The sequence below is a fragment of the Quercus suber genome, unplaced genomic scaffold (assembly GCF_002906115.3).
Source record: "Quercus suber isolate HL8 unplaced genomic scaffold, Cork oak 2.0 scaffold_184, whole genome shotgun sequence".
NCBI classification, from domain to species: Eukaryota; Viridiplantae; Streptophyta; class Magnoliopsida; order Fagales; family Fagaceae; genus Quercus; species Quercus suber.
This window is the reverse complement of record NW_027069642.1, coordinates 754,046-768,402: the sequence shown is the minus strand read 5'-3', so window position 1 is coordinate 768,402 and position 14,357 is coordinate 754,046. Positions and strand designations below refer to the sequence as shown.

The following is a 14,357-nucleotide window of genomic DNA, read 5'->3' as shown; positions in this document are numbered from 1 at the left end:
GCAGCAGAAAGAACCTTTCATCTCATGGCCAAAGGCTCCGGGAGAGCTTTATAAGATAAATTCGTGCATATACAAAACAGTAACCATTAATATTTATAAATTGTTGGAATAAATTTGTATCCTGGACTCCTGAAAATGCAAACCACCACCAGCACAAAGCCCATCTTGTTTAGGGTGTTCAGAACCCCACTTAATAATACTAAACGACCAAGCACAATTTATAAAAAACCTAAATGAGAAAAGTCTTGGTCATACTACCCTATTCCTTCTGAAACTGAAATTCAATGTTTCCTTGCTGCCCTAAGATTGTATTCATGCTTAATAAGATTTGCTCTCAGCAGCATTGACCTAACATCCCGATCAAATTCATTGCCAGTCTGTAAAACTCGCTGAAAAGTTGCATTCCTTTGATCTGCATGACGTGCATACAGAATTTTGTTGTGTGAGTCAATCCGAGCCTGCAGGGGCATGATATTTGATTAGTAAAAATTAAATAGTTGATGCATGGAAGGGTTGAACTTGAATTGGTTTCACAACATCTAGACCTGCATTCTTTAAAATAGATTGATTCTACTTGGTGACTTGAAATTGATCTTAATATATAGTTTAAATCAAGTCTGAACTGGTGAGCAAAGTTCAGCTAGATCACTATGTATGGAACCTTAGACTTACATTTGCCATTAATTACAATTAGTTCAATCAATATAAAGATCTGAACTAAAAAGACAATAGACCTAACCTGTATTTGGTCGTCCGTGATCAAAGCTTCAAGTTCTTTCTCCAGCCCTGCAACGCTTGTTTTGAAGGCATTTGCCATCATTTGCAAATCAACAGAGACAAATGGGTGTGTATACTGGATGAGGGCCTTGTTACGGATTTGATCATATAGCGTCTCAACATGGTCATGCAAATGGATGTCAAGCAGCAAATTTGCTTTGAGATTTCCAAGGTAATCCAAGCATGAGGCATAGTGGCTACAATAACAAGGGATAAGATTTTGTTAAATGAGGCCAAAAATAAAAAAAAACAACCCAGGTTGGGATGGGTTGATAATTGACCCATCACACAGCCAATTCTAAGAAAATAATTAGTTCTAATATTTTTGTGAACATGCTTATAAAATTTACATTTCTATATGGTTGAAATCTACATTTATGGCTATCAGCTATCCTTTATAAAATTTATTTAGTATATATCGCATAGTGCCAAATGCCCCCAGTCCAAACATATCAAGTTACCTTGAGTAGAAATCATTGATAAGCTCTCTTACTTCAGGCACTAACTCTAAAAAGTTCCGGAAGTTGACGTTGTCTATAACTTTGCTCTGCCAGATGAAAGCATTCAATAAGAAACTGCTCTCAAAGGTTCATTATGATGACCTTGAAAAACAATAATTGTAGAAAAAAGAAAAGGAAAAAAAAAAAAAAAAAGGATGGAGAAACAGAATAGATACCTTCAACTCTGCCCTGTCAAAACTTGCGAGTGCACAAAGTCCGCCATATGTTGCAACATCCTGAGGTGCAATGACTTCATTGTAGTGACTTCCCAATTCAGAACCTGTTTCCAAGAACTGCAAACATACACAAGATGGTAAATGCCACATTGAAGATAATACGGCCAATGGTAAATGCAAACACACACATAATATGGTAATTTATTTTTAAGCATATATTACATTGATAAAAGGCAAACTCAAAATCATTGTGAATGCAGATTTTACAAACTTAAAAAAAAAAAAAAAAAACCCCTACAGAAAGCAGAAAGGTACATATCATTTCATCTAAATAACTGAGCATTTGAATTCAAACTAAAGAATGAACCCACCTTTCTTGTACTTTCTGACCCCTATTGGCAAGATTAGAACCCAGATCTGCCCTTCCATTTTATCCTCTTTTACCAAGTGAAAAATATAGTTTAAGAATGGACATCCATTACCTCAAACACCAAGTAGATGGAAATTCTGAGGTGGACTTTTTTGATAAGTAGAAATTCTGACTAAAGTAACACTAAGACAGAAATAGTCTCTCCACGACAAATTTTTATTAACTGCTTTTAAATAAGCGGTAAAAGTAGCAGCAAGTTTCATGCACGGTCAGAAAGTTGACAATTTTTATAGGGAATGAAACATCCATATAGGTAGGCAAACTATAAGTGTAACTTGATTTTAACAAAAAGGTCTGGATGATGACAAAGCCACCATCATTGTCACCATAACTTTGTCATATAAAATTAAAAAAAAAAAAAAGGCAAATGGCCCTTTGGCACTTCCACCCTTGTTGTGGGTTTAGTTTGGGGTTCAATCCCTAACATGTCTACTTACACCTTTTGGGAAGAACAGCCTCTACAAGAAAGAAAGCAACACCCCCCCCACCCCCCCAAACAAAAAAAAAAAAAAAAAAAAAACAGCCAAGTTCTACGCATGGTTGGGAAAGTTGACAATTTTAATAGGGAACAAACAATTCATATAGGTAGGCAAACTATAAGTGCAGCTTGATTTAACAAAAGGCCTGGATAATGAAAAAGCCAGCATCATTGCCACCATATCTTTGTTATATACACCTTTATATTTGGCCAATGGCCCTTAGGCCTATTGGCATCTCCACCCTGGTGATGGGTTTAGGTAAATTTTAGGGATGACAATTTTTCCCGCCCGCTTAACCCGCCCTCCCCGCTTCGCCCGTGTGGATTTTTCCCGCCCTGCAAAGGCGGGGGGCGGGGATGGGGCAAGATCACGGTGCGGGGCGGGCGAGGATGGGTTTAGACCTTTTAGACCCACCCTGTCCCGCCCTGCACCTCCCCATCCCCGCCCCGCCCCGCGTTACTAAGGGTTATAATTGTAAATTTTTCATACCCTAAAACCCTAATATTTAAACAAACATATTAATATTAGCATATTTATTCTACCCAATGTGATTCTCTGCTTTTATTTTGTTATGTGTTATACTATGAGATTTTTATGATTCTCTTGTTAAACACTTGGATATATTATTCAATTTTTTCTAAAAATTGATTTGATTTGATGGGATAAATTTAGTTGTAATTTCAAGTATATTTTTATTAATGAAATAGGTTTCATTAAAAAAATTGTACTAGTTGTAGGGCAAATTAACAAAAAGTAGAGTTTTACGGAGTGGGGTGGAGTTTCGCGGGGCCCAAGGGGCGGGAATGGGATGAGAAAGTATTCCCTGTCATGTGGGGCGGGGTGGGGATGGGGTGAGAAAGTATTCCCGTCATGTGGGGCAGGGCGGAGATGGGGTAAGACAAAATCATACGGGACGGGAAGAAGACCCCATCCTTCGGCCTCGCCCCGCCCCATTGCCATCCTAAATTAGGTTTGGGGTTCAAACCCTGGCATCTCCACTTAACAAAAAAGTTATATACACCTTTTGAGAAGAAAAGCATATACAGTTTATCTTCCATCTTACAATATATTGTTCTCTATTATGCCCCTAAATTCAAAAATACTTCTCCAATAGATAATAGAAAAAATGGTGAAGGTGATTTTGCATCATCAAAACATCCATCAAGTCCGAAGCCCAGTTTAAAATATTAAAAAGCACTACACCATGGAACCCAAATAGCATGAGAAAATAAATTGTAAACATTTTTAAAAGTACCATGGCTAAAATCTTCAACTAATCACTTTCCTTTCCTTCATTTTTTTTTTTTTTTAAAACTAAGTTTCAAGATATCAATTAATGCATAATATCACCAACCAGTATGGTTAACAACAAAACGATTACAACATTTACTACAAAAACTAAAACACATCTAGTTACTAATAAACATACAAAACAGTTTTCAAGACCAGTACGCTCTTTATTAAAGCCACAAGCAAGAACAAGCACCATTTTTATATTAATAATATTACAGTAAATAAGCCAACAAACCTTACGAGCAGCAAGCTTGTATTTTTTAGCCTCCAAGTGAGCCAATCCTGCAGCACACCGTAGTTTTGCAGCTGTAATTGGGTCAAGGGCCTCTGGTGATTGTTCTGCTTTACTGACATAGCTTGTCACATGGGTGAATTGACCCATCTCAATGCTGACCAGAATTGCACTCAAACACATATGGATGATGTGTTTCGATGTAGTACAATAATCACGAGTACGAACATAACTCTTAAAAGCATCCCCGAGTGCACCATGAGCATAATAAAAATCTCCAAAATCATTGTATCCCATTCTTATGCTTTCTTTGATCAAATTTGTCTGCAAAGAAAGTAAATGGAGGAACGAGAGATCAGGGAAAGCAATACCGCAGAACAATAAAAGAATTGATCAAACATAATGATGTTTGAACATAACAGAAAGGCTGGTCCATGGGTACCAAACCTCTCATATAGAGAGACCATGCAGTGTTAACTTTCTTGGAATATAAGGGTTAACAAAAACTACCATGAAGTGACACACTAATATCCAGAGGTTTCCTTACAGGGAAAAGCCCCATCTAGAACTAACAAAGTAACAAGATTTACTTAACATTTGACATGAACATTTAATCAATTTGGCTTGAACACCCATAAGACAGGCGACTGTAACATTCATTCTGGGCTGAAGATGTATATAGACTGACACAGACTAGTGGCCCCATCTAGTTAATTTTCCTTTTATGCTATTTGCATAAAGCAAAACCTTATTTTTATCTCCTTTATTCCTCTCTTACCCTGAAATTTGTATTAGTTCACAAAAGTCCTACCTTTATTTTCTTATATAAACTTGGGACTCCTCAAATGTCAACATCCAAACTCAAGCTATACTGAATTAATGACAATGTTGCCAACATTTTGTATCTTAGATCGTGATTGAACTTCAATATAAAAAATGAGAAATCCCACTCCCTGAGTGATATCAAAGAGAAAACCATGATTACTATTCAACAACAACAACATTGGCAACAACGCCCTTCGTCCCAATTTATTTGGGGTTGGCTATGAATCCTCATCAGCTTAGTTAGGCTCGGCTACATGTATTCTTTTCCTCCATTCTATTCTGTCTAAAGTCAAATTCTCTATTGCTTCCTTAATTGAAACACAATATATAGAAACACAAGCTATACTTATTTGAATTAAACAGAACCTTAAACAAAACCAAACAATACTCCATAACAAATAGCACACCCTTTACCAATATAACAAGCACGCACATAAATACATACACAGATATGCACAATATAATTACACAAACTAAAAAACAATAAGACATAAAAATAAAAAGCAAAAAGCAAAAATACCCTATAGGCATTGAGCTCGTTCTCGAGCTTCTCCTTCTTCTGGTCAGCCCTGCGGTCGACAGAGTCGCACCAGGCGGAGTCCATGGCATAGTTAGGGCCGAGCTCGCCATCAATCTTCTGGACCACTTCTCTATAAAGCTGAGTATTCTCTCCCTTCTTGATCTCATCGTGAGCCATGCGAAGAGCTTCCAATCGCATCGCAGGGTTGCCCTCGCAGTTCTCGGCGATGAAGAGGAGACGCATGATCTTCGTCCGCCCCTGGTAGAGGCCCCCGTAGGCCTCCACGTCAAGCTGTTCGCCGCTGCTAATGATTGGCCGATTGTTGGTTGTGGTGGTGGTGGTGTCGTCGATGCTCGGCTCGTCGTCGACGTCGCCGTCGCAGAGGTTGATTCCGCCATTGGAGTGGATCTCGTCGATCATTGGGCGCGAGGGCGAGCCCTCGGGTTCCATGGTTGTGGATGTAGGATTTTAGGAATTAGGGTTAGGGTTAGGGTTTTTCTGGGGATAGTACTCTGTTTGTTGTAGTTGTTGTGGTTGCTTTTTTTTTTTTTAGATGGAGTTGGGTTGGCACGTGCAACATTTGTACATGGTTATTAGCACCACACGCTGTCGTTTCAATGTGAAAATTAAATTTCACTTAATAATAATAATAATAATTATTATTATTATAATTAGACTCTCTTCCTTGGTAATTGACACTTTACTCCAAACATGAAGCAAAAAAAAAATCTCCCCATTAACTTTGTTGATTAAGGCAATAAAAAATGAGACTTGTTATCTTAGAAGAACTCTTATTAAGTAGAACTAGTGTGTAGCCCGTATATATGCATGGTCAATTAAAAAGTTTAAATTATACCTTTTTTTTTTTTCCTTAATAGAAGATGTTCAAGTTATACGTGGTATGTTTACGCTTTTGCACCCAATAATTCATTTGCCACGAAAATTAAAAACTTAGATGAACGCATGACGAAAAATTGGAGTTCAATTGAAATCTAATTTAAAATCTAATTGGATTTGGATTCTTCAATTTTTATACTCAATAATTCACTTGGTACAAAATTAAAAATTAAATAGGCCATGTGGCACAAAATTGAAAATTCAATTAAAATATAATTAGATTTTCTCTGAGTTTTGGCTATTAATACATATAGTTTAACTTTTCTTCATTTCTTGTTACTTAATTCTAAAAGCAATTGTTTTAATTAAAGAGCATTTTAAAATATTTAATATGACTTTGGCTTCTTCTTTTTTTCAATGGATTGTGGAGAGATTTGCCATAACAAGTCTTTTGGTGCTTGATAAACTTAGCATTTTTAATTTTTTATTCCAAATTTATCAATTATGTTTTTATTTTATATATTTTAACTATGGTTAAACTTTGGTAAATATAATCTTTTAAAAAGTTGAAATATTATGTTACTAATATTAATAGAATGGGGACGTGTTATTTTCTTCAAATCTCAAGACATAAGAATGTTTTTTCCCTTCAAGTTTGGAGTGAAATGTCATTAATATTGTTCCAAACCTTAAGGCTCTGCTTGGGAGGAGGAAATAGAATGAAATGGAAAGGAATAAAAAGAATAATTTTAGAACATTCTTCCCTTCTCTTGTTTGGGAGTTTTAATGGAGGGAATGGAAAGTTCATTCCCTTGTTTGGGAGTTTAAGTAGGAGAGAATGGAATAGGTAGGAGGGAACACTCATTCCTCTATATTTCCTTAAAACCTCAAATTTTCATTCCCCCTGAAATTGGGAGGAATGAGAGGGAATGAAATTAGATTTAATGATTTTTTTATTAAAACTCCCAAAATACCCCTATATATTCAACCCTTTATTTTAAAATATGGGTCTAATAGTAATATTGTTATAAAATGATTATATTTCATTCCCTCCATGTTGCTCCCAAACATGATTACTTACATTCCATTCATTTTCATTCATTTCCATTCTTTTATTTTAAAACATCCAATCAAGGTTACTTAATTCTATTCTATTCCATTCTTTTCTATTCCTTTCTCTTACTTAAATACATTCCATTCTATTCCATTCCTTTCCATTCCCTTATGATTATCTCATTCCATTCCATTCCATTCCTTTATGAACTCCCAAGTAGAGCTTAAGGGAGTTGAATGTAATTACCAAAAAAAAAAAAAAAATTATATTGACCTAATCTTGTTTCCACCTTTATGTTTAAATTTTTGTAATTTTCATTTATGAAGTTATATAATACTTTGATTTAGGTCCATTGGTGGTGACATGTGACATTAGTGAGATGTTAATATGGTAAATATATACGATATATCACAGGGTCCGGTTAATGGGTGCCTACATTTGTTAATAAACTATTTTAAGAAAGTTTTGACATTACTTTTATGAGAAGTATAAAAAACTGTCAAAATTTTTTTTACTACTTTTTTCAATTCCTATAATAAATTTCTAAAAAATATTTCATAAACCATTTTCTTTAAATCATCCATTAACTTTTATCTATCAAAGAAAGGTATCTCTTATTATGCAGTTATGCACAAAAGATCTTAATTGGTCAATGGTCATTGACCGTAACATTAGGCATTATCAGCATGTACATTTGTACTTGCACAAGATAGCAACATTCTTTTAAGTTTTTTTATACGTTATGTTACAAAGCCTTGTAAGTTATAATTCAACTAACGTTTTTTTGTATTTTCAGTAGAAATATTTAGGATTCAAAATTTCAAATCCTTTAGCCCATTGTAACTCTCAAATTATTATAAAAAAAACACACACACATTGCTGCTTCAAATGTTAGGCACATTGAATGATGAACAAGCACTTTTGTTTAATAAGATGGTAAATTTGCTTTTACATGTGTTTCACTGGTATTTTTAGAATAATGTTGGGCTTAGGTCTATAATTGTAGATTACTTATACCCTGCACGTTGGCATACTATTGTACATTATTACACAATTTAATATTTCAGTAGAAATATTTAGGATTCAAAATTTCAAATCCTTTAGCCCATTGTAACTCTCAAATTATTATAAAAAAAACACACACACATTGCTGCTTCAAATGTTAGGCACATTGAATGATGAACAAGCACTTTTGTTTAATAAGATGGTAAATTTGCTTTTACATGTGTTTCACTGGTATTTTTAGAATAATGTTGGGCTTAGGTCTATAATTGTAGATTACTTATACCCTGCACGTTGGCATACTATTGTACATTATTACACAATTTAATATATAGTCTTTCAAACTTTCATGTGCATATTGCGCTGCGCTAAGTGCTCGTTTGGCTGGCACGTTTACATTTGACGTCTGCATTTTTTCAGCCTTTTTTTTTTTTTACGCGTTTCCAGCTCTTTTTTACTGTAGCAGCACTGTAGCGGTATTGAACAGTAACCACAATAGTTGACTTTTCAGCCCAAATTTTACTGTTCACGGACCCACAAATTTCACTTTTTAGCAACTTTGACATTAAAAATAGGTCCCACGATACTATTCACACATTTAAAAATTATTTTACTACAGTGTTTTTTAGTTTTCAATTTCAGTTTTTAGTTTTCAGCTGTATCCAAACGGACCCTAAATGGTAATATGTCCTGTGTCCACAAACCATGCACAGGAACAAAGCTAAAAGACCAAGATATACATACATATATAAGATGTAGATCACATCCTATTATTGGAAATATAAAAGAGCAAAGAGAATCCTAACTGACAATGATAGAGGAAGCCATATATATCCTTGTAATGGTAGTGATCACTCTCCACAGCAAATGACCTTTTTGTTGCAGTGATTTGCTTTTATTTATCACCATTCGTCACTTCTATTTTTCAGAGATTTTGATATGCAATCCGTTTGGAAACACCAAACCAGGTTTTCTGATTATGTCCCCTCCTTTGGTCACAGTCCACCTAATGGTTTCAAGAAGACCATTACGCAGTCATTTTTCATAGCATTTGGATTTGAATTTGAATTTGCATTTGCATTTTTGAAATCAACTTGTTTTGGGTTAATCACTACTATTAACTGTAAATTATGAGAGCATTTATAATGTGTATTATAAATTTGAAAATTTTGCAATTAACGTCTTAATTCAAAATTAATTTGAAGTGTACATCCTTCCTTCTAAATCAAAATTATGGTATTCGTAATATGCACCAAACTACAAAAATCCTTACAGTCAACATTCTAATTTGAGGTGAATGACCATGAGACGCATGGGAACAAGTTGGGGTTTTCTCTTGGGAGAGTTTTTGGGTATTATAACCATAGAGAGTTGTAATATTTATAGTGAATCTTAGGTGAGTTTGTATTAATTCCTAAAGAAAGGATATTATTTTATTTGCTATGAACTCAAGTTTGGATATAAACCGATTTAGTTGTAGTGAATTTGTTTGAAGTTGGTCCATGCATGCTTTTTTTTTTCTCCCTTTTTTCTTTTTCTTTTGATGAATGAGTAAAAAATTGTATTAGAACCAACCAAAACACACAATGTTTAAACAGCAGGCCAATTTGGCCTTAACCAGCAGATGACACAGTTTTCTAGGTAATGTTGGTGTTTTTGTGTGTAGTTGATTTCTTACCGGTTTGAGATGTTAGCTTAGTTTTTTTTTTTTTTTTAGAAAAATAAATGATGAGGTCGAATCACAAACACGAGGCACCACAAAAGAATGCTATTAAAATTATTTGTTGAATTTCTTAGCTTAGGTGAGACAGACTGTGGCTCAACACAATTACCCCCCTCCCACCCCATTTATTCCTTCTATCTATTTGCAATCAACTTGATTAACTAGTTTATTTTATCTTTTTCCTTTTTATGAATAAAAATCTGATACTTTTGATCTGATCAATTTGGCATGAAAAGGAAAACCGAATGATATCAATTTTATGTTAATAGTTAATACCTGTATTTTGTGATTAAGTAATGGAGAAAACTGGCCATCAGTAGCTTGGCAATGTCAGCTCCTACGCAAAGTCTCACTCCCCCACCAAAGGCCATGAAATTTTTAGACCCTGCATGCAAGTCTTTTCCCTTTTCCCCCCATAACATTCATGAATTAGAACAAGAAAAGAAAACTAAATTTAACAGATTAACAAAAACGATCTAAGAAGAAATGCTTATATAAGTTTTACCTCCCACCTCCTCGGGTTGAATGCAAGGGGGTCATCGTATTCTGTGGGACTCAAATGAAGGACTGATGGAACCACCATAACAGTCCAGCCCGCTGGAATTGTATATCCTGTAAAATTACAAATTCTATTCATCACTTATTACAAATTCTATGAGTGTATTTTGCATGATATAATGCAATGGAACTCTTGTTATGTTACTTTTTTTTTTTCTATTAATTTATGCAGTCTTTTTTAACTGTGTTTCATGTGTGTAGTAGAAATGTAACATGATTCTAGAATCTGAAATTTCAATCAAACACCGTCAATGTGATCATAAGAAACTTGAACTTGCCCTTCACTTCGACATCTTTCAGGGCTTTCCTGAAAATTCCTGGGACAATATTTGCCAACCTAACTGTTTCATTGATTACCTGCCAAATTGACAAAGCAAATTTACTAATAAAAGAGACACTAGAAATCCTAAACCTAGATATATATATATATATATATTTATAGTTTTCAGGTTTAATCCAACTCACCATATGTGTAAATGTCATCGATTTGTACTCTTGCCATGTAATTTCACCGTCTTCATTATCTCGACTTCTAAGAATGGTCTCATGCTCTTTCTACAATGTGATTAAGAAATCAATTAACATGTTTTTTGCTATTTATTATTATTATTTTTTGGGGGATAAACAAGTTTTATATTATGTTACACAAACCACTAATTCTGCTAGCACTTCAGGATGGTCAGAAATGAACTTAATTAGTAATGTCATGGCCGAGGAAATAGTTTCGTGGGTAGCAAAAAGAAGCATAAAGACCAAGTCCACAGCGATTGCTTCATTTAAAATTTTTTCCTCCTTCCTCACTTCCTCAAGTAAAAGGTCCAAGAAATCTTGGTGAGGTATTGTAGACTTCTTCCTCTCATCGAAAATATCCTTAATCACCTTTGTAGCATTCTTACGTCCCTGATTCATTTCAGTAAAATTCGTTAAGTTGCTCATTTAGTTGCCTTGAAGGGATACTGAGATAGTATAATGATAAAACTTAGAAGATATATATAAGTAGAAACCATAAAATTATTTGGTACTATAGATTTTCTTTCCTTTCTCTAATTCCTTCAAAAATATATATTCTTCCCTTTCATCAATCATATACTCATGTTTCTAATAAGATGGATTTTTTATTATAAATAGTTTGTACATATGCATGCATGTAGTGTGAATTTAGGACCTGTAAACATGCATGGTATGCAGTTCCAGGGATGTTCAAAGGAAATGAGATAAGACCATCCATAAAAGCTTTGTAATTTTCTCTCAGCTTTCTTGAGGCCTTTGATTCATCATAACTGATAAGCTTTTTAGCAAAATACTTGAATATCATCTGCAAAGTAATTAAATCAATATTTTGGTAAAGCATGCATGAAAATAACTGTTGGATTCATTGTAACATAGGTACGTATTACGGCCCAAGTGGCTCAAACCAATTGTAGGTCCATGTATTTATAGAACAAGTATATTAATTTTAGTTTAGTCTATGGTTAACATAGGGTTAGTTAAATATTCTTTAGTATATAAATTTCATGTTGAGTTCATTGTAACATAAGTGTTTAATATAAAAAGTAGCCGTCAAGGGCTTCTTTATTACGAAATTATGTATATTTTTGTTTGTATTCTCTCTTTCATATATGCTTCTGCTCATCACACACAATCACGCAACAACTTTCACAAGTTGGAGCGCCTTCATAAAATCAAAGAGCTTGTCATATCAATTTTAACTAATTAAGTTATAATACAAATATACAAAATATTCTCTTACACTCATTTTACATGCACTCTTTTATATAATATACATACACAATTGTGTGTGCTAGTATACACATTTTAATTTTAAAAGGTGAAAATGTGATGTCCACTTTTAAAACATGTAAAGTGGATATGGTATAATGAGTGTGAGAGAATCAATTTTACCCCACATCAAGTTCTATTTCTATGAAATTTTCACTAATATTTCTTGTAAAAAGAATATTTTGTAAGCCTCCCGCCAAAATATATTTTTAGAGAATTAACTCAACCAAGAATGAAGATGATTACCTCTGAGGTTACTTCTTTAATGTCCACAGTGCCATGTCTAGCCCATGAATGAAGGTGTCTGCGAGTTGCTTCATTTATTTCATACATTAACTTTCCCTTTAACTTTTCAGGGCCAACAAGCTGTCGTATCAGGTTCCTGAGGTATTTGTGAGCCATTCCATGATACGAGAACATGCTTTGTTGCCCAAAAATATCGATAAAACTTTGTGTATATGATATTCGGAAAGACGTCCTCTCTTGTTGGAAAATGAAATGATTGACTTCTGGATCAGTTGATACCACCACGTTCCGACCAACAAAATTGGTTCGAAACAATGACCCATATCTAGTGGAGGAAAAAAAAGAAAAGAATGAAAGACACATTTCCAAATTTATCTAAACCAAAGATAGAAGAAATTCAAAAAAGTTGACAGACCCATAAGATAAATCATATGATTCTTTAAAAAAAAAAAAAAATCATATCATATCATATGCATATGCTAATTAAAGGGTCATCTATTATTTTCTAAAATTCATGAAATATTCACACATTAAAATAGAGCACATATGATTTAGATATTCTAATTAGATCTATAAACGAGCTTAATTGGCAACTAAGAGCACTCACATCAAAACATATAAAAAATATATATATATATATATACTTTTTAAGGGAAAAAGATAAAATATATATAGCAGCAACTCAAAAAACCATTTTATCTATTTTAACAACTTACTTTACAATAAATCCAATATCAAAAGTTCTAATTTAGTATACAACACATTAAAATAATATAAACAACACAATACAAACAATATATCCTACACAATAAACACCATAAAAACCAAAAAGAGGAAAAAAGAAAAAAGAAAAAAGAGGACAGTAGGCGTAATAATCAAATTTAAGATAAAACATAAAATAGTTTTTAAAAAATCATATTATGATGAACTTTTTATATATTGCACCGGTTTTAGGGTAGTTTGTTAAATAAATGAACACAAATAAGTTCAACAATTATAATATCCTATTAATGAACATACTTTGTGATTGTACTCAGTATATAAAAGGTATATCATGGTCTCAACAAAGAGTATAAAAAGAGTATTAATACATACAGACCCCCCTGGCTTTATGCTTTTGAGAACGTGAGCATTACTCATATGAAACACTGCCATGGCATATCAACCTACCAACAAATTCCAAAAGTTCCTGGGTATTCTAAGAGAATGAGAATATTGCAAAGATATATTGTTACCTCGCCATTCTTTTCCTGACAAAAGGAGGAATATCATGCAAAGAATAGGGAGAGAAGAACTCAATGGTTTCCCCAATGATGGGAAAGCCCATTGAACCAGGAGGCAGTTTCCCATTACAGGACTTGGGGTTCGTCTGGGTGTATATCCAATGGCCGAGCTTAACTAGTAAAGCTGTAAGGCACACCACAAACACCCACACCTTTGCCAGGAATTGTTTTATGAGAAAGAAGCTACTTATGTAGAAAAAAATGGTGTGGGGAGTTACTAATATATAGAGACCGATGAAGTCAAATTTTAGGGCAATTTAATATTTTAATAATTTTGTGACGTATACAGTTTGTCGTGTTACCTTAGTCATACTTTGGAGTGACGTCAAGGGAAATTATTTGTATCGATCAAAAACATTACGTGAGGATAATTTATTTTGTATTTTGTTGTGTTTAGTAGTATTAGAAAAAATAAGTCAAAAAAGAAGGAGATTATTATGGTCTACAAAAAATAAAAAAAAAAAAAAAACCTACTTTACCTCATGTCAAGCTAAATATGAAAAATCAAGAAATAAATTTTCAACTCATTTTTAAGATTGTACCAAAATAGGAAAATGAAATAATTTTTCAAAAAATGATTATTTTTTAAAAAACATTAATATTGAAGCAATTTTCCACATTAATATTGTGGGGGCATTTTTTG

The 14,357-nt window shown here is 33.7% G+C and overlaps 2 protein-coding genes across 2 annotated transcripts; both read right to left on the bottom strand.

Moving 5' to 3' along the window:
* Positions 1-5,781, bottom strand: LOC111991618 (COP9 signalosome complex subunit 1). The gene is made up of 6 exons (XM_024023408.2): positions 5,233-5,781; positions 3,891-4,211; positions 1,454-1,570; positions 1,239-1,324; positions 740-974; positions 1-458 (listed from the first exon to the last, which is right to left on the bottom strand). Exons 1-6 carry the CDS (start codon positions 5,680-5,682, stop codon positions 282-284), a joined length of 1,386 nt encoding a protein of 461 aa, XP_023879176.1. The 5' UTR covers positions 5,683-5,781; the 3' UTR covers positions 1-281.
* A 3,262-nt stretch (positions 5,782-9,043) lies between these two features.
* On the bottom strand, positions 9,044-14,025 carry LOC111991613 (cytochrome P450 87A3). The gene is made up of 10 exons (XM_024023401.2): positions 14,017-14,025; positions 13,667-13,866; positions 12,432-12,756; positions 11,572-11,721; positions 11,058-11,306; positions 10,872-10,961; positions 10,685-10,763; positions 10,354-10,460; positions 10,125-10,252; positions 9,044-9,131 (listed from the first exon to the last, which is right to left on the bottom strand). The coding sequence occupies exons 1-10, from the start codon at positions 14,023-14,025 to the stop codon at positions 9,044-9,046; spliced, it is 1,425 nt and encodes a 474-aa protein (XP_023879169.2).
* Positions 14,026-14,357: the final 332 nt, after the last annotated feature.